The 27,597-nt window shown below is 38.1% G+C and overlaps 1 protein-coding gene across 9 annotated transcripts in view; it reads right to left on the bottom strand.

The window, feature by feature from the left end:
- SLIT2 (slit guidance ligand 2) overlaps positions 1–27,597 on the bottom strand; it is a 381,892-nt gene that overhangs the window by 15,611 nt on the left and 338,684 nt on the right. For all 9 annotated transcript variants that reach the window (XM_032273416.1, XM_032273409.1, XM_032273421.1 and 6 more), the window contains 4 exons: positions 17,473–17,566; positions 11,689–11,826; positions 10,876–11,116; positions 9,254–9,384 (listed from right to left, as the gene is read on the bottom strand). In XM_032273416.1, the coding sequence (XP_032129307.1) occupies positions 9,254–9,384; positions 10,876–11,116; positions 11,689–11,826; positions 17,473–17,566 (604 nt within the window). The remainder of the gene's footprint in view (positions 1–9,253; positions 9,385–10,875; positions 11,117–11,688; positions 11,827–17,472; positions 17,567–27,597) is intronic.

Genomic DNA, 27,597 nt, shown 5'->3' with positions numbered 1-27,597 from the left:
AATCAATTTTTTTTTAGCAATACTACCGGATGATAGCTATAGATAATCATTATGCTTCAAGAATGTTTAAGACAAGACCTCTGAAAATTCGTTTTATAAAACATATTTGGAATTTTCAATGGCAGTCTCGTCAAGGATAATGCTGAGAGATCAATCTTGCTCAGCTTGTCCTTGCTTTCATTAGCGGTGTCATCTTTGGTTAGTGTGACCTTAGGCGATTTTTCTTTTTCCTTTTAAGAGAAGTGCAAATAGTAAGAGCAAAGGATTATACAGCACATACTATGGGCCTGGTACTAAGAACTTTAAAGTATTACCTCATATAAGCTTCACAAACAGAGGTGGGTACTTAGGACATCCAAGGTGACACATCTAGTTAGTGGCTAAACAGTTCTGAAGCCAGGTTGTCTGGCTCAAGTGTATGTGCCCCCCCTTTTTTTTGTTTTTTTTTTAATTGGAGACAGAGTCTCGCTCTGGTACCTGGAGTGTAGTGGTGCAATCTTGGCTCACTGCAACCTCTGCCTCTCAGGTTCAAGCGATTTTCCCTGCCTCAGCCTCCCAAGTAGCTGGGATTAAAGGTACCCACCACCACGTCCAGCTAATATTTTGTATTTTGAGTAGAGATGGGGTTTCACCCTGTTGGGCAGGCTGCTCTCAAACTCCTGACCTCAGGTGATCCACCCACCTCTGCCTCCCAAAGTGCTGGGACTTCAGGCGTGAGCCACTGTGTGCAACCTGTGCTTTTAATTATTATGTACTACTATTATAATCAACAACCTGAGGAATACCTATTCCTAGACAAATGGCATATGTTTTCACCACTAACAAGCTTTTAATACATGATTTCTGCTCCAAATAGCCTGGGAATAAAGTTCTATAGTAAATAACCTTATATGATAGCAAAACTTGGTTCATTTACCAAAAAACATTGAAATATTAACAAAAGTAATAATCTTACAATGAGAGTTTGAAGAGTGCATATAAATTATATGGATTTAAAAACTGAGTTTGCATTTTATTTTCCCAATTAAGAGTGAGATTCAGACTGACTATACTTTTCTCTCTCTAAAAGTTTTAAGTGTCTAATCTGATCACACCAGAATTTCATAAGAGTTATCATTGAGATTAATTCCATTTATGACTCCCTGGAATTAAATAAAGCCTCATCTTGACCTTTTAACAGGTAAATACAATGAAGTTCATGTTTTTAGATTTTTTTTTTTTTTTTTTTTAGACAGGGTCTCACTCTGTCAGCCAGGCTGGAGCACAGTGACATAATTACTGCTCATTGCAGCCTCAGCCTGCTGGACTCAGGGGATCCTGCTGCCTCAGTTTACTAAGTAGCTAGGACCATAGGTGCATGCCACCATGCCCAGCTACTTTTTAAATTTTTTTTGTAGAGATAGGTTCTTGCCATGTTTCCCAGGCTGGTCCAAGTGATCTTCCTGTTCTGGCCTCCCAAAGTGCTAAGATTACAGATGTAAACCGCGACTGGCCAAGTTGTTTTTCAAGATGATATTTTACACATGGGACCTAAAGAGAATTTTTCAGAGTTAATAACATTCTAACTTGGTGTTTCATGCTTCTTTCATAGCATGAGATAAACTGAGGGATGTCCAGGGATCCTTTGTCTACACATTCCCTTAAAATTAAAGCAGTGATTGACACACCAGTTGCTACACAGTAAGACTCCAAGAGCTGATAATCCACTTATCAGTCTATCGCTGCTGCCTCCTACATACCCACATGCAATGCATGGCATCCTTTGGGTTCTGATAAGTATCCATAAACTCTCTTTCACCATCCGCTAGGAAACAATGTATTTTATGGCTCACAAAACCCACAAGCGAACCACTTAACTTTGAGCTTTTCCACTGGGAATTTGAAGTGCATTTATTATTCTTACTATGTGGTTTAGTTTTATTACACTCACCTATTTCTTGAGATTTGTTTTCTTGAATTTATATACTGTAAGTGGATGCATGGAAACAAAGCAGTTACCCAACTGTTGGTGGTCTGCTCCAGAAAAATAGTTCAGAGACTTGGGGCTTAAAAGAGGGGTTTTAAAACGTCTCTGATTTTCTTTCTCCACTTTGCTTACATGCAACAGATAAACACTGATATTTGAATAGTCCTACCACAGCCATCAACATTAAGGTATTTCTATAGTTTAATAAACAGTTTGTTTTTCCTTATGTGTGCTCCAACTTTTTGCCTTAAAATTTTAAAGTATCTGGTGGCATACTCCATGCATTGGAATAGGAACTGGAAACCAGACAAACTGTACTGGTCATTGCATTTTGGTATCTCTGGGCTGATGATACTTCACCTTTGAAGTGGGATGATACTAAAAAATATTCTTGGCCAGGCCCGGTGGCTCACATCTGTAATTCCAGCACTTTGGGAGCCCGAGGGGGGCAGATCACGAGGTCAGGAGATTGAGACCATCCTGGCTAACATGGTGAAACCCCATCTCTAATAAAAATACAAAAAAATTTAGCCAGGCATGGTGGAATATGCCTGTACTCCCATCTACTCGGGAGGCTGAGGCAAGATAATCGCTTGAACCCAGGAGGCGGAGGTTGCAGTGAGCCGAGATTGCGCCACTAACTCCAGCCTGAATGGCAGAGTGAGAATCCATCTCAAAAAAAAAAAAAAAAAATCTTGTATATCTCTTTAAGTCAAAAGGAATGGGAATCCAAATGAGATTAAAGATATCTATGTATACCCATAAGAATTTTTCAGAAGAAAGTTTTATGAAATAGTTTTCAAGTAATATTTTAATCAGTACTTTTAAAACAGATTACTTTGAATAAAATTCAGTAAACTAGAAAGCCTCCTCTAAACTTGAACATACTGTAGAGTGAGATGTCAGGCTATAAAATTCCCTCTTGGATATCTATTCTTCAGTATTTGGATATCTCAGCAGGAAGAGAATCTATGAATCATCAGCATTACTCATTATCGTGAGCCGACTCTGTGCCAAGCACTATGCTATGTACTTTACATTCATTCAGTTCTCATAACCAAACATGAAAAGCAGATCTAATTGCATTTATTGAGATGAGGAAAATGAAGCACAAAGAAATGAAGCAACTTGCCCAATGTTATAAGCTAGTAAATGGGGTGGCGGGGATCTTTCCATATGGCATATCAAGAATGGCTGAATAAACATCTTAAAAACAAGAAGATCTTATAGATTCTGTCTACTGTCTGTCTCCCCAATGAGACTGAGCCTCTCAGATACAGAGATACTCTTTGTTGAGTTTCCTTTGTATTTTTGTTAAAATGTAAGCCTGTAAATTGCACAACGCTATGTAGCCAATCAAACGTAACAATAGGTGACAGAAAGTCCCCTGATTTTGAACACGTTGACTAAATATGAAAACTGATCAATGTATAATAGTCTTGTACACTAGTAAGGTGATTCATCTGATTTCCTCTTTTTTTTTTTTTTGAGATGGAGTCTCATTCTGTAGCCCAGGTTGGAGTGCAATGGCATGATCTTGGCTCACTGCAACCTCTGCCTCCTGGTCCCTGTTCAAACAATTCTTCTGCCACGGCCTCCTGAGTACCTGGGATTATAGACACGTGCCACCATGTCCAGCTAATTTTTGTATTTTTAGTAGAGATGGGATTTCGCCATGTTGGACAAGCTGGTCTTGAACTCCTGACCTCGTGATCTGCCCGCCTCAGCCTCCCAAAGGGCTGGAATTACAAGCATTAGCCACCACACCCAGCCTAATTTACTCATTTTTAAACAGTAGTTAGCTGTGGTTCCAAAGAAGCTGTCTGGTTTGGAAAATGACATTAATATGCATCTAAAAAAAAGCCTATATTTTTCATTAATAACTTTTCTTTTAAAAAGTTTATCTTTTCCTACATGAAAAGAAAGTCACTTTGAAGGACAGCATAGTATTAGCTAACTTAAGAATAAAAATTTCGTACTCCAGCCCTGTCTGAGGACCTCTTGCTTAAATTTAGGCTGCCATTCATTTTTCCATTCATTCGTGATACTATTTGTCTATACATATATAGACTGATAGGGTTTGGCTGTATCCCCACCCAAATCTCATCTTGAATTGTAGTTCCCATAATTCCCACGTGTTGTGGGAGGGACCCAGTGGGAGATAACTGTGTTATGGGGGTGGTTTCCCCCATACTGTTATTATGGTAGTGTATAAGTCTCAGGAGATGTGATGGTTTTATTGGAGTTTTCCACTTTCGCTTGGTTCTCAATTCTCTCTTGTCTACCACCATGTAAGGCATTCCTTTCACCTTCTGCTATGATTGTGAGGCCTCCCTAGCCATGTGGAACTGTGAGTCCATTAAACCTCTTTTTCTTTATAAATTATCCAGTCTCTGGTATGTCTTTATTAGCATTGTGAAGATGGACTAATACAATTATTGAGTCCCTCAATGCTATTCTCTAAGCGCTGTAAAGATTATGCCTGTGTGCCATATTCCAAATCCATTCCCTTGTTAGGCAGCTCATTTCATCTATGTTGTTGGTTGTGGGAAGTGGAAAAGTTCCTTTTTACAGTTTCCTTTCTTGCTAAAGAATAAGTATACTAGTAGCTCTTGTTAAGCCCTATCTTATATAGCTGTTAGACATGCCATGCCTGCAGGCACCTGGTACATTCTTTGTCCTTGCACTTTAACCAAGATATCTGTGCTGAACGTGCTCACAGGCATGTCCCAGCTCTCCATTGCTTTACCTGTTTAGAAAAGTTTTAAGTTGTTAGCCAAACGAATTTTAGTTTAGATTGTAAGGTCTGGCTCAAGCCAATGGAGATCAGACACAGCAGTAAGGATGGCCCCAAATGCATAATGGATACATTTGTGTGTTTTCCTTTGTTCATTGTGCTCTTGTGGCACAATGGCTAGGGAGGGTACACTTACTGCAGTCCAGGAAGTAAAAACTGTGTTGCTGAAAAATTCTTTGTCTCAGTGCTAATTTTTCTTTGTGGCATCAAGCATCTATTTCCAACACTGGTTAGAGCCCTTCCGCAGTAGGTTGCTGGCAAACGTTTAACAACTGGTATTGTAAAAAAGCAAAAACCTGGCTTTGTAGGCTTTGCTGATTTTTTATGGTGGGAATACTCCCAACATGACTGATTTTAATGTGAGCATCAAGCACGACGTTGACGAACTTGGATATGAGAAGAGACGCAGACAACTAGCTCTCAAAGTATGTATTCCTTTTACACAAGGGGTTCTCAAAGTGCAGTCCCTGGCGTACAAGATTTCCTCAAAACCTGTTAAAAATGCAAATTCTCAGGCCTTCCTGAGACCTACTGAATCAGAAACTAGGGGTGGTGCCCTTAAACCTGTATTTTAACATTTCTTTCAGGTGACTCCAATGTAGGCTTTTGAAAACAACCTTTCTACATAGCTGCCTGTATGCTTGGTGCTGTTAACAGCAGGCATGTCTACAGGAAGCCATGATCTTCTCTCAGGATGTAAGAGATAAGATGAGAAAATGTGCATACTACTTTATTTCTACGGCTAAAAGAATAATTACTACATCTTGGGTTTTCTTAAATACACTTAAAACATGTTAACTACTATCTTAACTTTTAACATACTTGACTGTGTTTTCAAAGAGGCTGTCTGGTTTGGAAAATGACATTAATGTGAATTTAAAGAAAGAAGTACATATTTTTCATTAATAACTTTTGTAAAAAATGTTTCTCCTTACCTAGATTTAAAGAAAGTCTTGTTGAAGGGCAGCAAATTACTAGTATAGACATAATTTCATAAAATAATTGTCTTCATACTGATTTATGTGAAACAACAGTTGACATTTAAAATAAAATTTTTAAGCAAAATATCCTATAGGAATAATAACAATGCATTACTTTCCCCTCATTTTATCAGATTTCATTTTGCTAAAATAAAATCAATTTTCTTCAATGTGGAGAATTAACCAGGCAATTGAAATGATGCACCTGAGGTATACAATTATTTCCATGTGCAGGGCCCAATAACATGTTAAAGAATGTAAAATTTAGAAAACAATGTTTTACCAAAGTAAACTTTATATCACAAAAATTATGGCAATAAAAACGAACTGAAGTGAAAACAAATCAAAATTTGAGAATTTACTTCACCCAGACAAAATATTTATTAGCAACTTATGGGACAGCTGATTGCAACACTGTTATTGATAGATTTTACTATGGAGATGGAGAAGTACTATCTTTCATCAAAGATTTTACATTGTAATAAAGTCCTGGCCCAGGACAGAGGTCGCCTTGCTTGGCATTTTCTGGCATTTAAGAAGAAGGCCAAAAAATTAGCCATAGCAGAGTTAAGAGTTGAGAAAAATTGCAAATTGAAGGAAGGAAAGGAGAGGATTAAGAGTAGATCCACTGCACCTGTGATGCCTTTCAATGAAAGAAGGAATGCGATGGGAACATAGGTTTGGGTGAAGCAAACAAAATGAATTCAGTTTTGGACATTCTGACTTTGTGATACCAATAGCCATCATTGCTTATTGTTTACCAAGCATTTTGCAAATATTTTATTTGTGTCATGTCATACAATTCTTACCGTAATCCCACAGAAAGGACACCATTATTTATTGTCCCCTTTGCCAGATGAGGCCCAGAGAGCTGAAGCAATCTGCCCGAGATACATGGTTAATTGATGACTGAGCAGGGACTTAAATCAAGGCAGACTATCTCTAAAGCACTTGCTTTTTTCTGTTATTTCAATTTTATTTTTGAGTGGTAGTGACATGGAAATGGCTCAAAAAATCAAAGTGATATAAAATGGTATTCATGAAGAAGTCTTGTTTCTATTTCTTCTTTTCTATGTCTAGTTTTTCTTTGAGAAAATACATGAAAATATAAGTGCTTATATTCATCTCCTTTGATACTTGTTCTTTCTCACATTTCCTTCCTGTCTTCCTTTTTTGTTCCTTCATTGCTTCCTTCCTTTCTTCCTTTTTTCTTATATTATTAATTTTCTTAATATAAAAATAATATATAATTAATATGTATTAATAAAATGTATTATACACATCTATACATCTAAATTCTTGGTAATTATTGCCTCTTTTATTAAAAAATAAGGTCATAGCTTTTCTTGATTGGTGTCATAAACCAAAAACAAAAACTAAATTAAAGTTACATTTGCTCTAGGCCTCACATTTTGTATCTCTATGAGGTGATCCACCAGCAGAAACATGGGCTTGCAGCTCCTAATAAGGAGCAACACGATAGTCCTTTTATAAATGTCACAAGATACACTCTATTCTTTGTTCGGTGAAATGGCAATGAATATAAAATGATAAAATGAAAAAACCTCTTTGTGGTAGGACCTCGTTAGGATATAATCCCTTGGGTTTCTACAAACTATATAGAAATATTTTTGGCATAAGTGATATGAATACTAACTTTAAGAAGCCAAACGAAAACCTTTACTATGGTTTGAGAACTCTATGCCACACCATTACAAAAAATTAAACTAAAATATATATATAAACAATGAACCACACATTTCTGAAATGTTTTTAAGGGCTGAAACACATTGAGGCAAAATAATTGAAGGCCTAGTAATGTCTAAAATCTTGTCACTAATTCATCACCATTTGGAGATAAAATAAGTATTGTATTCAACTTGGAAACCAACAATTATGTGTTTGTTTCCATGCTCCAAATATTCCCACGTGGTGGAGATTTTTGGTGGACAAGTCCACCAAAAAGGACTTATCAAATTCCATTCGTGGCCACAAGTGGCATATACTTTCCCAGAACTATGGTGAAGCATCAAATAAGATGTGAATTCTTTTGAAGCACCTTGATACACATGAGAGTATCAATAACGTGCAGGCCAGTGTCTCCACTTTATATCATAATCAATGCCTACTCACTTGTTGCCAAGTGTGTTTGACCTACAGATACGTTTTGTTCATCATATATGGTATTAAAAATGCACACTGATATCTAAAGGAGAGAAAACTTTATATTTAAAAAAGCCCAGGTTTCTGTCTTTTTCCTGAAAAATCCAGTGTCTGACAAAAGCTAAGTTCATATTTTCTCCATGGAGAACTGAGTAGATGCAATCCTGTTTTGACAAATATTTACTTTTGGTGCATTCCAGTCACAACCACTTCTTTTATATTGCAACATCAAGGCTATTTATTTGTGATCAAACAATACCTATCTAAAAATTTAGATCTTTTACAGAATAAAAGGGTGAGAGCATATTATTTTCTTGCATTTAACCTGTTTAATCATTTATGTTACTTATCTGGAAAAACTGATTATTTAGGAGTTTGTGACCCCTTCTCTAAAGGGTGAATTTCCACATGTAAAAAAATTAATTAGCTAAATGGTCTGCAGGACATTAGGGAATTGGTGTTAGGTTCCATCAGAGGGGCTCTGGTAGTTAGTCTTATGCAAGAAGCACTAAAATTTATACCCACGAACACCATGTCTCCAGTATATCATTAATATCATTACATCATTAGAAAACTTCCAAAACAAACAGTCAAGATGCCCTATGACAAGATTGTATGAATCCACTTGCTTATTCTGTGTAAGTTAAAAATGAGCAGGGGCTGTGTTCCTTAAAGCTCAGGGCAGTGTCTGGCACACAGTAGGTGCTCAATAAATGTGTGAGGTATGACTGGCAACCTGAAGTTACAGTGCTGGGTATCTTCATTTGATTATCTGGAGCTCCCTTCCAACTTTCTTTACCCAACTCTGAGCCCTGTGAAGCTCATGTGCAAGCTACATTACTAGAGTCTGTAGATTCCTTCTTTCCTACCATGCAGTGTGGCCAGTGGAGAACACAGACAGGCCATTTTTGGGAAGAAAGAGAGTGAAGTTGTGTATTTCAAAAGCTGATTGTTTCCTTGAGAGCTTACTGCAAACCTCTATTAAAGGTCCCAGCTCCTGGCAGGCAAGCCTCTCTACAAAGCCTTTACAAAGCATGAGTTGCTCCGTCCCCTTGATCCTTCAGGCATATGGGTAGCAACAGCTCCCTGCATCCCTGTTTCCAGCCCCAGGTTACTGTACTATCCCAGTCACCTCTTTGTACATAGCAGTCCCCTTACAAATCCCTCCTCAAACTACCCAATTTGGGCATGCCTTCTGTTCCCGCCAGGTCTCTCACTAATACCCTCATCCTAAGTCCTGCTGGAGCCAACCTAGTCTCTCTCCTCCTTATAACAAAATAATAAAGGAGGAGCAGTTCTTCATTAAGCAGTTTTTTTCACCTTTACCCGTAACTGAGAGATCTTCACCTGTAAATGGCAGAAGCCGGGTGAGAGCCGGTGTCATAGCTGGCACGAACACGCCCCCGATACAGTTCTACTGCGATATGGTCTTTGTCACCCTTATACAGGAGGATTCCACTGTCTTCATCGGTGGCAATCTAGTAGAAAGTAACCTTGACATTACTAAGATGTGTAGACAGCCAAACATATTTCATCAGAAAGAGACTGCCAAGTGAGGTGAAGAAGTTTTACTACGGTTTATTTTTTCCTGATGGCTATGAGAAAATAATGCTGAAATTATTACTTGAAAGGTGACTTGTTCTTAAATTGCTTTGTTGCAAATAAATCCATACAGAAACTTAAAAAGAACAATAAGGAATCCTCAAGTAAGCATGTTGGATATGTTTTAGAACTTTCTTTGCTGGAGATTTTCACTAACTTACTCTTTTTGCTCCTGTTTTTATTTACAGCAGCTGTGAAAATGACTACATTGTCAAGGATGGATTTTTATATTCCCACATTAAAAAAAGATTCTTCACAGTTATGCCATGTGTAGGGGGAAATCTTTGTTTTTTATCCTGTTCTTCATCCCTGTTTGGCTTTTAAAGGATTAATAGGTAAGTTAAGACTTAAGCCCCAACCTCACTGTGCAGTTCTCATAACAATATGGTGGGATAAACACTGGAAGGTAGAGACTCATGCCTTCCAGGATTCTCTTCTTCCTCATCTCAAAAGGACCCCCTGCCCCTCACTTGAATATCAGGGTAAAACAGAAAAAAAAGGGGGGGTGGCATCTACAGGAAATTGGCTAAGTCATTTATCAGATAAAACAAATATGTAGACCTAATTCGCCCCATGTACACTATATTTATTTATCCCTAATCTACTGCAGCTTCTTCCATAGGGATGTAAATGACTTGATCAAAGGTACACAGTGAGTTGGTGGAAAAAGTTAAAATTTGAGTTTGTTAATTTCATGTCATTCTTCGCAGTTCTGGGTGAAGAGTTAAAAGGTGCTGGTTGGCCAGGCGCGGTGGCTCACACCTGTAATCCCAGCACTTTGGGAGGCTGAGGCAGGTAGATCACATGAGGCCAGGAGTTTGAGACCATCCTGGCCAACATGGTGAACTCCTGTCTCTACTACTAAAGCAGGAGAATCGCTCAAACCTGGGAGACATTGGTTGTGGTAAGCCTGAGATTGTGCCACTGCACTCCAGCCTGGCAACAAAGCAAGACTGCATCTCAAAAAAAAAAAAAAAAAATGTTGGTTGAATTCAGGTGTTCTTTCTCAGCTGCACTCTTCCTGGCTGCAGATTTCCTAAGAAAAGCACCCCCCTGTGCAGAGGCTGAACTGCAGAGTCATAAAAGTAAATGAATAAAACCTTTGCCTGTGCACAAAACAAAAAGACATATTTGTTTTTACTGTCTGCTTATCAAGAAATGAATAAAAGTATTTGGTTTTCATCTTGTCTTGAAAACACAAATGTTGAAGAGCATAATTACTAACGCTGTCCACACAAGGAGCATTTTCTGTTTTTAACTGTCTATTTAAGACATACTATCAATCATTCACAAGCTACCGCAAATGTTTATTCTTTGAAGCTGAATTTTAAGATCGAATCACCTCTTGATAGAGAGAACTCTCTTACCTGAAGTGTGATGTTTGTCTGAGGCCGAACCTTGGCCGAAGGAATCTGAAGGTAAGACTCTTTGTTGATAAAATTCACACTGACCAATTTTTCACACTTTTCTCCCTGATAGCCAGGCAAACACTGACATATTGGCTCATTTATTCTGATGATGCACTGAGCTCCATTCTGACAATCAAAATTATCACAGGGGCTGGTACGAGGGAGGACCATGGGGGGAGAAAACTCACAGAACAAGCCACTGAAGAATAAAGAGAAAAAAAATATGTTAACACCATTTTACCTAATTGCCAATCTGAATTGAGACCTGTATGACCTAACTCTATATTATAAATGTGCATTTGTTTTTCCAGTTTTCAAATATTCTTAACTATTAATCAAAATCATCATTGTGCTGTACAATAGATAGTCCAAATTTACTCGTCCTGTCTAAATGACACTTTGTACATTTTGACCAACATCTCCCCAGACGTCATCCCTCTCCCCTCCTCCCTGGTAACCATCATTCTACCCTTTGCTTCTATAAGTTCTACTTTTTGTCTTAGAGTTTTTTAATTTTAATTTTGGTGGGTACCTAGTAAGTGTATACACTGATGAGGGACAAGAGGTATTTTGATACAGGCATGCAATGCATAATAATCACATTATGTAAAATGGGGTATCCATCTCTTCAAGTATTCATCCTTTGTGTTACATACAATCCAGTTTTACTCTTAATTATTTTAAAGCATACCATTATGCTATTACTGACTACAGTCACCCTGTTGTGCTAGGTTTTATTGAATACCAGGTCTTATTCATTTCTGCTTTTACCTGTAACCTTCGGGGCAGATGCACGTATAGCCATTCACTGCATCCGTGCAGTGGGCTCCGTTTTTACACTTGTTGTCCTGGCAGTCATCAAAATCAACGTCGCAGTGTTCACCTATGTATCCTGGTGTGCAGTCACATCTGTTTGAACAAGCAGGTAATGGTTTCAAACCCAACGGAGCCAAAATAAGTAAACCAGGCATTTTATCTAGACACAATGACACCATCTTTAAAATGCTTACTTACAGTAGGCTCATAGATCCCCAACATTAGTGGAAGCCTAGAAATTAGAACTGTTCTGCAGCGCATTCCATGTTCTATCACTGTGAGCTACCAGAGAAATAGTGATTTTATCTCCTTGATGATAGTGAGCAACCACAGTACAAATAAGAACAGGATAAAGCAGCAGCGTAACTCCCTCCCTCTCTCTCCTTCCTCTTCCTTCCTTTCTTTCTCTCCATTTTGTTTGCTTATGGTGCTCTATATTTTCAGTTTGGCCTAATTCATTTGATCATTGAGATTATAAAAGAGCTATGTTGTAAAATTTTCTGGAAATATTAAACATATTTTTAAAAAATGTTTAACATTTTTAATTTTACAACAGAGACTAGATACATCAGAACAAAGTATTATTTTAAGAAAAGCAAATATAAATACCCTAATTCACAATGAATCCAGATAATAATGACAGAAGAACGGGAATGACAAAATGGGTTCGGATAGAGGAACTGGTACAAAATTCACGGGGCCGATCCCACTGACAGTTTTCGGTCTGTTCACCATGGTGGTAAAGGGTCTTGGCTGCACTGATGGTGAAGAACCAGGAGTAATAGTACAGCTGACATCCACTGCGCACTTTCTCTGGCCCTGCTCTAACCACCTGGCATCAATGGATTCACTGAATCCTCTCCATGGTCCTGTGACGTTGGTGGTTTTATTTCACCCAGTCTACAGGTGAGGAAACTAAGGAACACGGAGGTAAAGTACTTTGCCCCAGAACATTCAACTTCTAGATGCCACGGCCAGGAATCAAACTCAAGCAATCTGACAAGAAAGCTTGTATTTCTAACCCCTGCACTATGCTGTTGGCTAATTAATTCCGCAGGCTCCTTTTCAACCTGTGCGTCTCTAGTGCTGACCACCGGGATCTCTAGTTATGATGCCAAGGATGCAGGACTTGATAACTGCGTGAAGAAAGGCAGTGTGGCAGGTGCAGCCGTTTTCAAACTGCACTGCAGACCTACAGGGGTCCATGGAACCCCTACAGGTACGGCCATAAATGAGGAGGGGCTTCTGGAAGCCTCCCTCTACCCTTCCACCATTTCCTCAACACTCTACTGTTGTGATTTATTAGGTTTATACATTGGTTTCCAAGAGTGTTTGTGTTTTGAGTTTAAGAGAGAGTTCACTGACTATACACACACACACACACACACACACACACACACACACACATACATATACATAAATATGTATATATATGTATGTGTATACGTGTGTGTGTATATATATGTATATATCAGAAAACTATAACTTACCTCTGCAGAATTCGGGCTTTGTAGGTATACAGAACTGTGTTTGTGCCCTGATTTCATTGTTTTTTTTTTTTTTTTTTTTTGAGATGGAGTATCACTGTGTCCCCCAGGCTGGAGTGCAGTGGCATTATTATATCCTGGCTTCATTCTTAAGTGTATGTTATCAACTTCATTCCAGATTTATTATGGTATAATTGAAAACTAAAATCATTATATTTTAAAGATATACATGGTGATATTTTATACATACATGCATTGTGAAATAATTATCACAGTCTAGCTAATTAACATATCCATCACCTCACATAGTTGCCTTTTTTCTTCTGTGGTGAAAATATTTCACATCTGCTCTCTTAGCAAATTTCAAGTATATAATACAGTATTATTAACTACAGTCACCATGCTGTGATATCAGGTCTCTAGAACTAATTTTTCATCTTCTAACTGAAAATGTATGCCACTAACCAACATCCTCTCATCTTCACCCCAATTCCTGGTAACCACCCTTCTAATTTGTTTTTCTATAAGTTTGACATTTTAAAATTCTACCTATAAGTGAGATCATCCAGTATTTGTCTTACTACGTCTGGCTTATTTCACTTAGCATAAGGTGTACATAATCTTGACTAAATTACCTAATCTCTGTAAGTGTTCTTTTCCTCATCTTCAACATGTATATAATTCCACCTCACCCGTTTAAAGATTAAACGTAACTATGTGTAAAGTAATTAGTATACTTTTTATATATGATGCATGATCTATAAATGGCTGTGTTTTAGAATAATTCTCTACATACATCTTTATAATTCTATGAAAGTTTTTAGGGTTTAGCCTGTACTAATTATCCACTTTTGTATTTCAAAGCTATTAGTATTTGAAGTAAGGATAATTAAAAACACCCAAGTGAACGTGGCATTACTGAATGTTAAAGGTTTTGTCTGAAAATGCAAAATCAGGATTTGTGAGTTACTGGAGAGTGGTTGAATTAAAACAAATGGGAGTATATAGCCTCTAAGAGTAGCAAACAGACTTTCAGCTCTGAATGTATGAATTAAGAAATAAAATGAGCTCACTGCATAAGCATGCTTGCTTTTCAGCCAGTTGGTTTTAATGCTAAATCATAACAAAGCAAAGTAAACAAGTCTGAAGTTAAATCGACCCTAAGTGGCCATATACATTCTCAAATAGATGGACAAGGCCCGAGAAGAGAACTTCCATCAATGTCAATGCGAGCAGAGCCGTTGAAGTGCCAAGCATTAAAAGAAAGAAGAAATGCTTTGAAACACTCTGAATTATTTATCTGAAAAAAGAAATCAAAGTGAAAGATAAGAGAACCACACATCCACCACAGTGGCTGTCTAAGAGCTATTTTATATTCTCTTCTCTCCACATACTATTTTTCAAGACCATGAGAGCTTGGAGCTACATTATGTCCAACATTTTTGTCCTTCTTTCGCTCCTTAGACTGAGTTTCAAAACAGAAAGAAAAAATTTAAATAAGAATTCCTTAGTTTGTATTATCAGTAAAACCTATCACATTCCTTCAACTCTATTATTTGAGAGGAGCGAGGAAGAAGCATAGAATATAAAACACACTGTTTAGAAGCCCAAAAGCTGGCTACATAAGATGCATGTTTGAAAATACTGCTTATGGTGTATCATAGTCTAAAAATACTTCAAAGCAATTTGGGAGATTTATGAGGTATATAATAAAGCAGTAAAAGTAAAACCAGTTCTGTTAGCTTAGTAATAAGAAAATGAAGTTGAAGTAACATAGTATAACTAGTCTAAACAACATTTGTCAGTAGAGATTTTCTTTAGCAGTTTCACATCATTCACAAAATTTAAGTCTATTTTCTTTCTGCAGCTACCTTTCCCACAATGTGCAATCATTTATAAGTCAGGAGTACGAGCACACACACTGACTTAACCTGTTTTCTGCTAAACACACACACAGCTATGAAACAAGCTCACGAATCATGACTGAAAACAGTTGGTTTCCAATCAGTTAGTTCATAATGCAGCAAAATGCACATTTAAGAGTGTCCAATCTATTTGATAGTGAAAGGAGATATTTAATTAAGGATTAGTCTTTTTGCAGACAAACTCACTTATTTTTTAATGGTTTCAATTAAGTCTTACTAACACTTTATATCATATTTACAATGCATAAAGTCTTGTGAAATCTGTTCAGCAGATGAGAAGTTCTGGAAAATTTGCCTTACTGGCTAATTTCTTTAAGAAATGATATTTATTATGTAAGTGATGTGTTTTCAATTTGCCAAATTAAATTGTGAGCGTACCATTGACATGAGGACTAAAAACAACTTACCTACAGTGTTTGGTTGAATAAAATATAATGTAGAATTTTGTATAAAGTGAAAATGAAATAACATTGGATTTTTGCATAGGGTTGTAAACTAAAATATAATGCAAAATAGAATCAAATTTATTATTTCCTTTTTCGAAAAGACATTGTAGGGAATCTGGAGGTGCTACAACAGTATCTACATGTTCTACGGTTTTGGATTTTAAACCAAATTAAAGTAAAAGCACATTGTCAAAAGAAAGCTTGAGAATAAATGTTTAATTTAGTTTGATATTTGAGAAGCAGTGAAAATCTGGCGATTCTGACCCCACTCTCCCACCCAACTTAAAATACCTGATAATCTGTTCAGTAAGTATAAATATCTTAGCAATCCAGTTCAAATCCCATCTTCTCGTATAAAATTCATCCTGACCTGAGTGATTGTTAATTCTCTGAATCCTATGGCAATTGAGCTTGGGTCATTTCACTAAGAAGATGAAGTAAGTGAAGGTGAATTGCTATAAAGGACTACAAAATCATAAGATGGTATTATTACCATGTGCTCTGGCCATGGCAGGCACTCAGTAAATATTGCTTGAAGTAACAACAATGCTGTTTGCTAGTTGTCCGAAGTAAGCACAGCTCAATTCCTGTACCAGACTGTGTAATTCCTAAGAATCCAGCTTATTTGCTATACAAAAGCAACTGTAATGTTAATAAACTATAAAACTCTTACAGGTAACACATAGTAAAAAAAATCACCCAACTGGAAAGTATAAATCCTAGCTCTAGCTCTGCCAATAAATAATCTTAAGATCTCTGGACAGTCAGATAACCTCTGTGAGCCATGGTTTCCTCATGTTTAAAATGAAGAATTTGGACTAGATGATCTCTCAACTACTGCCAGCTCTAAAAAGAGAAGTTGCTGGTGAAAGATCCTTAAACTGTTTCAGGATGGTAGCAAAGGAACCACATAATTTGATAGCAAACATTTCAGGAATATCACTGGGGAGGAAAAAAGAAGTGATTTTTGAAGTTCTGTGTTCACTTGAAGTTGTACACTATGCGTGGTTATAATGCTTTATCACCTCATGTGAAAAATATTGAAGATGGAAAAGGAACTATCAATAATTACAGTGACCCTCACAGGCATTGCCTGGGACTCTCTGGGTCAGCCTGAGACATATGGTCACTCTATCTTTCTCACCTTGGAGAGTGAAATTATTGTTTCAGACTATAACATCTTCAGTTCCATTAAAATCAAATTCTCTATTTTACCACAGACTTACCTTAAGATAATGAAGTATCTGAAAGATATTACAAATGTCACTGGATGGGCCTTCAAATAAATTTAGGTAAGTGTTTTCAAAGGCTGTGTCATAAGTGACTTCACACAAAAGAAATCATGGATGAAAAGAAAATACTTCTTCTTTTGTTTATTTATTTATTTGTTTATTTGTTTATTTCTTTTGAGATGGAGTCTCACTCTGTCACCCAGGTTGAAATGCAATGGCAAAGTCTCAGCTCACTGCAACCTCTGCCTCCCGGGTTCAAGCGATTCTCCCACCTCAGCCTCCTGAGTAGCTGGGACTACATGCGTGCGTCACCACACCCAGCCAATTTTTGTATTTTTAGTAGAGATGGGGTTTCACTATGTTGGCCAGGATGGTCTTGACTTCTTGAACTTGTGATCGTCCTGCCTTGGTCTCCTAAAGTGCTGGGATTACAGGCACGAGCCATCATGTCTGGCCTTCATTTTTCTTTAGTGTACTAAACAGAAAGTCTATACTGTATATGGACAATTAAAAAATTTCAACGATACTAGTGAGTAGGTTCCTTTAATCCTGAGCAGAGGTGTGAAGCCAAGGATGAAGGAGAAGAAGGGCTCCTCAAATAACGCATCCCCTACCTTGACTGTGAGCCAAAAGGCAGCTTTTGACTTACTTGAATCCCTTTGGAGTTAGGATGCACTTGGAGTCATGCTGGCAAGGGTTCAGGTCCTGGGCACAGAAGTCCAGCTTCTCCTCACAAAGCTCACCTGCAACATGGCAAACAGCTTTCGCTCATAAAAAAAGGTCAACAGGCTTCCTGCCAGCACACTGTGTCATTGTCATGGGTCTTAGAGGTTAGGGCAGCTTTTGATTTAAAACGAAACAAAGCAACAAATCCAAAACCAAAGCCACAAGGCATGGGGCCAGATGTTCCATTATCCAGTTCTGGTTCTGCTGCTAAATAGTGTTGTGATTTTGGACAACAGGATTATTGTGATTTGTGACTAATATGGTCCCCTTCCAAATAGATTACAGGAATTGGGAAAAGGAAATCTGAATGCTTTTCATTCCTGTTGTTTATTTTGATTTTTTCTTCTTGATATATAGTATAGACCCAAAGGATAAATGAATAGCTAATGATTATTCACAAACTGAATGCACTCAGGTCACCAGCACCCACATCCAGAAACACACCAGGTACCAGCATCCCAGACGTCTTCCCCGCCGTCCCCGCGAAGAAGACCACTATCAAGACAAGACCATCAATTGACTAGCTGTGACTGTTTTTGAGCTTGACATAAAAGAAATTATTCCATATGTGCCCTTTTTTGCCTGGCTTATTCTATAGTTTTATGTTTGAAAAAAAAAATTCTCAAATCTTCCTAGTCTCTAGTCTTAAAAGTTTAAAAGAAAAACACTTTGTTTCTGTCTTATGAATCATTTCCGCAGCTCAACAGAATACTTCTTAGGGCCACATCCTCCGAGATATAAAGAAAAAGTAAAAGGAGAATCAATCCAGAGAGAGAGTATATACTTTTTCTAGGAAAGTCGGCTAGCTCATGAAATAGAACTTCTATCAACAAATGAGAGCTGAAGACATAACCACGCAGATTCTAGGTGCACTTTGTTGAATCACATGACTGATAATTTCTTTAGAAAATTTCTTCTGTTACAAATAACATGGTCATTATTTCAGATATATTAGACCAAATGTAATTTTCATTTAGAGGACTTTTCCAATTGTTGTGTAAGGTGTTAAGGTGACTGGAAAGGTATTCATATATATAATGTATATTAACTTACACTGTAAGTTCTTTTTACCTTTTCTACTTCTACTTTTGAATTGTTTTATATGCAACAAGTGGACAAATAAAATGACATATCTATAGGCAGCTGTTCATTTCCAGGAAACTACTAAAACTATTATTTGTAACAGCACTGGTTAAACTTTCAGGAGTGTGCACCTTGTAACAGCACCCCTTTGTTACAAAATGATCCTTTTAAAGTATTACACCACTAGTGGGTAGAAATCATTGCTTGACAACTAAATGTGGCATATTATTTAGGCTTCGAGGGCTTTTTCCATGATGCAAATTAATAAATGTATTCATCTAGTTATTATATCAATCTGGTATATGATGTTAGTTTTTATCTGTCTCTTAAAAAGAGGTAATTGCACTGAAAGTCTCATAAAGTTCTGCAAGTTTTCTGGGATACAAACGATTTTTAGCAACATATGAAGATGAGCTATTTTTAAACAGGTTTTATTTAAAGCTTGCAAGTTCAATTAGTATTACCCTAGGTTGGATACCTTGTTGAAATGCATTCATCATATTTTATCAGCTTACTATGATGAAATCACTTTCAGTTTCGAATCAAATCTATCTGATGGATACAGTAGTATCTATCCAAAACAGTTTGTAAAAACCGATGGTAAAGAAGGGCCATTTGAGATACATAATAAATGCTACTTTATATATTTTTCACTTTATACCTTAATTAAAATTTGTTTTAAAATTATAATAAAGGGAAATGTTTTATTCCTTATTTACTCTGATACATTCCAACCCAATTCATCCAATCTGAGTCACGGCCCATGAGGATTTACTATATGATGTTGTGCTAGAGATGCTGGAGGTACAAGGGTGAATGTAATGGATTCCGCACCTAATCTGTTCCCAATCTACCAGCAGAGAAAGTCTGAGCTAGGAAAGAACAGAGACAGTGAATTTCATCTCTAAAAAAATAAAACCGAGAATTGAGCCTTGTCTACAAGGAATTTCTCCATAGAGTTGATAACAGAAAGGAGTGAACCAGGACAAAGTTCTAAGAAACTGTTAGCTAATCACATTGTTAAATCTCCAAACAACAGCTTTAAGACTAAGCATGCCAACTTGAACATATAAAGCTACAACAATGTCAAGTATTCCTTATCTCTATAAAAGTAGCAAAATAGCAATAATCATCATTAAAGAGATGGTACATGATACTTCTCTGTGACCTTTGCATAGCTATACACCTGACTTTAGTAAGATAGGTTGATGACTTAAAAATGATTTGACTTTTGGCCAGGTGCAGTGGTTCACACCTGTAATCCCAGCACTTTGGGAGGCCGAGGCAGGTGGATTGTCTGAGGTCAGGAGTTCGAGACCAGCCTTGCCAACATGGTGAAACCCTGTCCCCACTAAAAATACAAAAATTAGCTGGGCGTGGTGGCAGGTGCTTGTAATCCCAGCTACTCAGGAGCCTGAGGCAGGAGAATCACTTGAACCCAGGAGGTGGAGGGTGACAAGAGTGAGACTTCTCCCCACCCCACAAAAAAAAAGATTTGCTTTTATTTATCATCCCCAAACAATATAAGGCTAACAAATATTACAAAAACATTTTCTGCATCCCATTACTGCCCAACTTGCTTTTAAAGACCAATCTTCCACCCTACATTCATATCACCTGGGCTAATGGTTTCTCCTTTTGCTTTAATAACATCCTTTCATAATTCTGCTGTCACTTTTCTCATCCATTATATGTCCCTTTTTTATGGAATCATGCCAGATCTTTTCAACTATTTCTTATCTACCTCTAATTTTATATTGTGTTTGATTGTGCCTATCTTATGGCATATATATTGTATACATTTGTTTATGTACTTAATGAGCATTTATATCATGCTTAATACCATATGTCAGTTTTAGACATTGTATAAATATACGGTCACTTAATATTAATACAATCATACAAGGTAAAGTTTTTGGGTTGCACTTTTATGTGTGCATTTTGTATTACCTGTGTTTATCTGATTCCCTTTCCTTGACTGTAAAATCACTAAGGGTAGAACTCTTGCCACATCCACTTTTGTGCTTTTTCTGGAGTGTGGCATGCTGACACACTCAAACAATAGTTATTAAAAGGAAGAATCATGCTTTTTAAGGCTTTTTAAGGCAAGAGCTCTATCTTGTTGACCTGTAATCAACTTGGATTTCATTTTAGCCTTTAGAAATGTGTTTAATTTTTTATTTAATTACTCACTCATGATTAGTAATAACATAGCTTATGCTATTCTCTTTAAACATTACGGCAAATTTTCCCTGACTAAATATTAACATAAATGTTTTTACTGGACTGTTTCTTTAATTTTCCTTAATTATACTGGATTCTGCTATACTTGAGGGTAAGGCAGCTTTCAAAACAGGGCAACAGTGGTGAGATTCAGGAACTCAAAATAAGATGGGAAACTTAGCAAGCTCGTTACACAAATACTGGACTGCATATCTACCTCTCAACCAGTAAGAGGAAATTGGACAGCTAAAAGCTTCATTGGCTTTCCGGGAAGAATAGAGATAAAATGACTAACATTAGTGAGCTAATGTATTTTTAGTTACTAATATTGAAAAGTTCCCCCAAACCTCACAATATTATGAGGACATGATGCCATTTTTACTTGGTTTTTATTTTTGCTGTAAGGGTAGTTAGAGCTAGTACTGAGTTAGTGGAAAAATAATGAAAAATAGGGGAATTGAGTTTGCTTTTGTGATGGCTCAGGGCCTGAGATAATACTATCAAAGGCTGCCTCCCTTCTGGAGATGATAAAGTGTGAGGTGACAAAAAGGGAAACTGAAAATATTCTTTATTCAACTATACAGAGTTAGTGTTGTAATTGATTACCTTATAAGCAGGCCTTAACAGGTTTAAACTGACATCAAGAAAGATAAGTCAATCCATTGGAGTGGTTTAGGGCAATGTGGTTGAATATAGGGTAAATGCTGGTGCCCATGAGCCTCTTAAGAGATGGAAGCCTAGACAAGCCTTGACTCCATGACCTGGCTTCAACCCATTTCTCTAAAGGAAACCCTATTTATTTATTTTGGGCCATGGACCCTTAAAATTTCCCAATAGTGTAGAACACAAGCATTGCCTGGCATTTGTGATTTCACTTTTGATCAAATGAGCCAACTAGTTTTCACTTTGATTCTAGTTTTCATCTCTTGTTGATAAGAAGTTAAAGCATTCTGAGTGTATGTATATATGTTGGTTGTGTATGTTTTGGAAAGAGTGGCCAATCAGGAGTCTATGGTTACCTCTTCAGGATAAGAGAGGTTAGTAAATAACTTAATATAACTGGTAATAAATATTGCTAGCAACCAATATGGGGATGGCAGAACTTTCTCAGAAAAAGTGCCACATCCTGTGAACTGAGGAATCTTTTTGTTACAGAGGTTTATTTATTTATTTATTTTTTTTTAGATGAAGTCTTGCTCTGTTGCTCAGGCTGGAGTGCAGTGGCATGATTTTGGCTCACTGTAACCTCCGCCTCCCAGGCTCAAGCAATTTTCCTGTTTTAGCCTCCCTAGTAGCTGAAATTACATGTACCCACCATCATGCCCAGCAATTTTTTGTACTTTTAGTAGAGACAGGGTTTCACCATGTTGGCCAGGTTTGTCTCAAACTCCTGGGCTCAAGTGATCCTCCTGCCTTGGCTTCCTAAAGTGCTGGGATTACAGGCGTGAGTCACCAGATATAGAGTTTTGTCTATTTCTTAGATCACCTCCTACTGCTTTTGTCTGTCGGGTATGTATGACACACAGCAGGACTAGAAATGACCTACAGTAGCACTATTACAACTTGTGAAAGAGCACACCAAACGTGATACCCACTCTTCTAAAAGTGGATGATTTTTCAGATGCACTCTTGAAGAGGAGATAAAATGCTACTTACTGAACATCTGTGAAGGTGTTTCTTCTAAAAAATGTCATGGAGTGTTAACGTGCCCATTCATCCTGGCTTGCACAATAGTCAGGGTTTACACCTGTTGTCCCAAGGTAACAGTCAATAGTGTCCCTGGGCACTCACATAACTACCCTGATTTGGATGATAAATGTTGTGGTTACCTTCTAGGTGGAACAGTAAAAGCTGGAGCATCAGAGTTGACAATATTCTGGAGTGAAGAGTGAATCAGCATAAAGAGACCCCAGGGAGGAACTGTTCTTGTTGAGGAAAATGACATTTGCTTAGTTGTATTACTGTCTGAGATGGCCTTCTGCAATTGTATTCAATATACAAGAGTTGACTGGTTATAGAATATTTTATTGTTCTCGGCCTCAATTCATCTGTAAACTAAGGCTCTGGAATTAAAGATGTGTAAAGTCAACTGTGGCTCTAAAATATCCCTTTTCTTTGATAAAAAGGAAAATGCTTCTGAAGATATGTTTAATGCAGACAGCAAGCTACCAGAGGGAGTATCACGCTTTGCTATACAAAACAACATTATTGCATTCAACAGTAAAAATAAAGTGTCAGCGTGTGTTCAGAGCCCCCTGTGGTACCAATATTGTGAGTATTATTGCAATGAGGCAGAAATATCAATGCACATTGATAGTTTTTATGAGAACTAGTACCTGGAGTTTGGCTTGACCCTCTGTTTCATTTTAGATCTATGAACCTAACTTTGTTTTGTTTTGTTTTGTTTTGTTTTTTTAGATGGAGTCTTGCTCTGTTGCCAAGTTGGAGTGCAGGGATGCAATCTTGGCTCACTGCAAACTTCACCTCCCGGGTTCAAGTGATTCTCCTGCCTCAGCCTCCCGAGTAGCTGGGACTACAGGTGCATGCCACCACGCTCAGCTAATTTTTGTATTTTTAGCAGAGACGGAGTTTCACCATGTTGGCCAGGATGGTCTCGATCTCTTGACCTCATGATCCACCCACCATGGCCTCCCAAAGTGCTGGTATTACAGGCGTGAGACACCGTGTCCAGCCCAAAGCTAACTTTTTAACACTCCTTCCTCGTTAAGCACAAATGGGCCTTTCCTATTACCTTCATTTGTACTTCCTTCCTAAAATCTTAAGTTGTGTTTTTCTTTAAATTTGTTATCATACCTACTGAAATAGTTTCAGAACTCTTCTACAAAGTTCTTCCCTGATACTTACAGAGTGATCTGCCTATGGCTTTTTCAAATAATTATAATGGCAAATCAGATTTTTAACATCACCATATATTTTGAGTCCCACCTATGTATGGGGACCTGTATCAATGCTAGAAATATAATGGTAAACAACAACAACAACAAACTATTCCTATTTTCATGGGGTATATGTGTGAGAGGAGGAGGAGAAAGACATTAATTCAAAAATTTCCCAAGTACAGTTGTCTCCCTTCATCAGCAGTTTTGTTTTTTGTGGTTTCAATTACCCACTCTTAACAGCGGCCAAAAAATACTAAATGGGAAATTCCAGAAACAATTCCTGAGTCTTGACTTGCATGCCATTCTGAGTAGCTTGATGAAATCTTGTGCCATTCCACTCCATCCCACCTGGCACGTGAATCATCTCTATCCAGAGTATCTGGCTGGAGAAGCCTCTTGCCCATCAGTCACTTGCAAGCCATCTCAGTTATCAAATCTATTGTTGTGGTATTGCAGTCCTCCTGTTTAAGGAAACTTTATTTTACTTAATAATGGCCCCAAAGTGCAAGAGTAGTGATGTCGGCAATTTGAACATGCCAAAGAGAACTTTCAAGTGTTTCCTTTAAGTGAAAAGGTGAAAGTTCTTAGTAAGGAAAGAGAAAAATTGTATGCTGAGGTTGCTAAGATCTACAGTAAAAATGAATCTCCTAACTCTGCAAAATTATATAGAAGGAAAAAAGAAATTCATACTAGTTTTGCTGTCATACCTCAAACTGCAAAAGTTACAACCAGTGTGTATGTTAAGGGCTTAGTTGGGATGGAGAAGGCATTCAGTTTGTGAGTTGAAAGACATTAACAGAAACATGTTCTGATTGACAGCAACTGGCTTCAGTACTATGTGTGGTTTCAGGCATCTACTGGGGGTCTTGGAATGTATCACCTGCAGCTAATGTGGGGACTGCTCTATGTATAAAATTGCCTCTGTGCTGAATGCTAAGCAGGAACATTTTCTGGGGCTCTAGAAAGGGGGCTGCTTCCTCTGAAGAAGGACAGAGTTTCTTCTGAAGAGTTGAGAGTTGAAGCAAGGGTGAAGTGGAGAATGAAGAGCTCAGACAGAGGCTTCTGCAGGAGGCAGCATGAAGAACAGGAGCCCTGAGAGATGGGGAATGAGCCTGCAAAAACATGGGGCCAGAGGAGTCACAGAGGTTGTCGGGGCCACAGGGTTGAAGGTCTTAATTCTATGAATAATGGGCTACCACTGAAAGGTCTTGAGTTGGGGCATAGTCAGATGACATCTGCACTTTGAAAAGAGCACTCTGGGCATGGTGGCTTATGCCTGTAATCCTAGCACTTTGGGAGGCCGAGGCGGGCAGATCACCTGAGGTCAGGAGTTTGAGACCGGCCTGGCCAACATGGTGAAACCTCATCTCTACTGAAAATACAAAAATTAGCCAGTCATGGTGACTGGTACCTATAATCCCAGCTACTCGGGAGGCTGGGTCAGGGGAATTGCTTGAACCCAGGAGGCAGAGGTTGCAGTGAGCCAAGATCACGCCACTGCACTACTCCAGACTGGGCAACAAAGAACAAAACTGTCTCACAAAAAAAAAAAAAAAAAAAAAGAAAAGAAAAGAACACCCTGTCTTCAATGGAGGATGGTAAATTGCATAAGTGGGTTACAAGTGTACTTGAGAGGTGACCCCTTGTGCAGGGTAGGGGTGAGGTGGAGGTATACATGGCCCAAAGCAGTGCTTAGGGAGCGAAATAAGATGCCACTTTGTGATGGATGGATAAGCACATGGGGAAAGAGAGAGGGAGTTGTCTAGGATGTCTATGATTTGGGCATGTAAGTTGGGAATTACCTTTTGGTGACATAAAGACCATGGAGGAAGACCAGGTTTTCTAGTGCAAACACAGAGATTAAAATACAGTGATGTGGTATTGAGGATTCAATTGTGCCCCTCAAAAAAACAAACAAAAAACTGGTATGTTTGAATTCTTTAGTTCCTCAGAATGTGACCTTATATTGAGATAGAGTTTTTACTGAGGAAATCAAGTTAAAATAAGTCATTAGGATAGGCCCTAATCCAATGTGGCTAGTGTTATCAAAAAGGGGAACCTGGATACCAAGAAATACAGGCATAGAGGGAACATGATATGAAAAACAGGCATAGAGGCAGAATTCCACTAGACAGCAATCCTCAACAGGAATCCATACCATGGACACCTTGATTTCAGATCTGTAGCTTCCAGAGCTGTAAGGCAATAAACTCTGGTTTAAGCCTCCAGTTTGCAGTGATTTGTTATGGAAGCCTTAGCAAAACAATAAAGGTAGTAAATTTCAAATCACTGGAGGTTTACAGTGGGGAATAAAACACTCAACTTATGCTACTATTTCTTCCTTTTCCTTTATTTTTTTTTCATTTTTATGTCTCTTTCCTCTCATTTTATTTCATGTGGCTGTCCTCTCCTTTGTCTCATTTTCTTTGGGGACTCTGAGCCTCTCCAATAGTCAGTCTGTAATAGGCAGTGCACAGAGGAGAAGGAATGGCCCAGGACAAGGCTCCCTGTGCTTCCAGAGTCAAGATGTAAGTGGAGCATAGTAGTGTGGATTAGCTCTACATTTGCACTGTGCCCAGAAGCCTCTCCACAAAGCACTGTGAGTTGTGATTGACTGGGTCCAATCATCACTTACTCCTCTGTTCAAGGGGAGCTGGTGTTAGCAGTTAGGGCTTGCAAGACAGGCTATCTAATTAATAACAACAATTCTCCTCTTCAAGGTCTTAGAGGTGGCAAAGGCAAGAGAAACATAGACTACTGTGTCTTGCAGAAGAAGAGAAAGTGAGTCCAATGCCTGTGTCATCAGCTTTATGGCAAGTTTGGAAATGATCTTGAACTTTGAATGACAGCTGCAATTATTAACTACTTGTGTGTGTGTGTGTGTGTATATATATATACACACACACACACACACACACACACACAAGTAGACATCCATATACATACTAACGTTATGTATGTATATATACACATCCATATATAAATACGCTATCATTAAGTATAAAAATAATTTTGAGGCCAGGTAAGGTGGCTCACACCTATAATACCAGCACTTTCGGAGGCCGAGGTGGGTGGATCATGAAGTCAGGAGATCAAGACCATCCTGGCCAACATGGTGAAAATACATCATCTCTACTAAAAATACAAAAATTAGCTGGGTGTGGTGGCACGTGCCTGTAGTTCAAGCTACTTGGGAGGCTGAGGCAGGAGAATCACTTGAACCCAGGAGGTGAAGGTTGCAGTGAGTCAAGATTGCACCACTGCACTTCAGCCTGGCAGCAGAGTGAGACTCCATCTCAAATAATAATAATCATCATCTTGAAAACGTTTTATTACTTTATACTATGTTGGCTGGGTGCAGTGGCTCATGCCTGTAATCCTAGCACTCTGGGAGGTTGAAGCGGATAGATCACCTGAGCTCAACATGGCAAACCACTGTCTCTACTAAAAATACAAAAAATAGCTGGATGTGGTGGTGCACACCAGGCACAAGAATCACTAGAACCTGGGAGGTGGGGGTTGCAATGAGCTGAGATCATGATGCCACTGCACTCCAACCTGGGCCAGAAGGTACATATATATATTTATATATATATATATATATATATATATATATATATATATGCTGGGTGTGGGGGTGTGCACCCATAATCCCATCTACTTGGGAGGTTGAGGCAGGAGAATTGCTTCAACACGGGTCTTGAGGAGTGTGCGGAGGTTGCAGTGAACTGAGATCATGCCACTCCACTCCAGCCTGGGCAAAAGAGCAAAACTCATCTCAAAAAAAAAAAAAAAATTACATTGTGTCATAACATCAAAGCTCATCACAAGTGGAGGATATG

Source organism: Sapajus apella, unplaced genomic scaffold (assembly GCF_009761245.1).
Source record: "Sapajus apella isolate SASKATOON/1434 unplaced genomic scaffold, GSC_monkey_1.0 scaffold5, whole genome shotgun sequence".
Taxonomy (NCBI): domain Eukaryota; kingdom Metazoa; phylum Chordata; class Mammalia; order Primates; family Cebidae; genus Sapajus; species Sapajus apella.
This window is presented reverse-complemented; position numbering and strand designations above follow the sequence as displayed.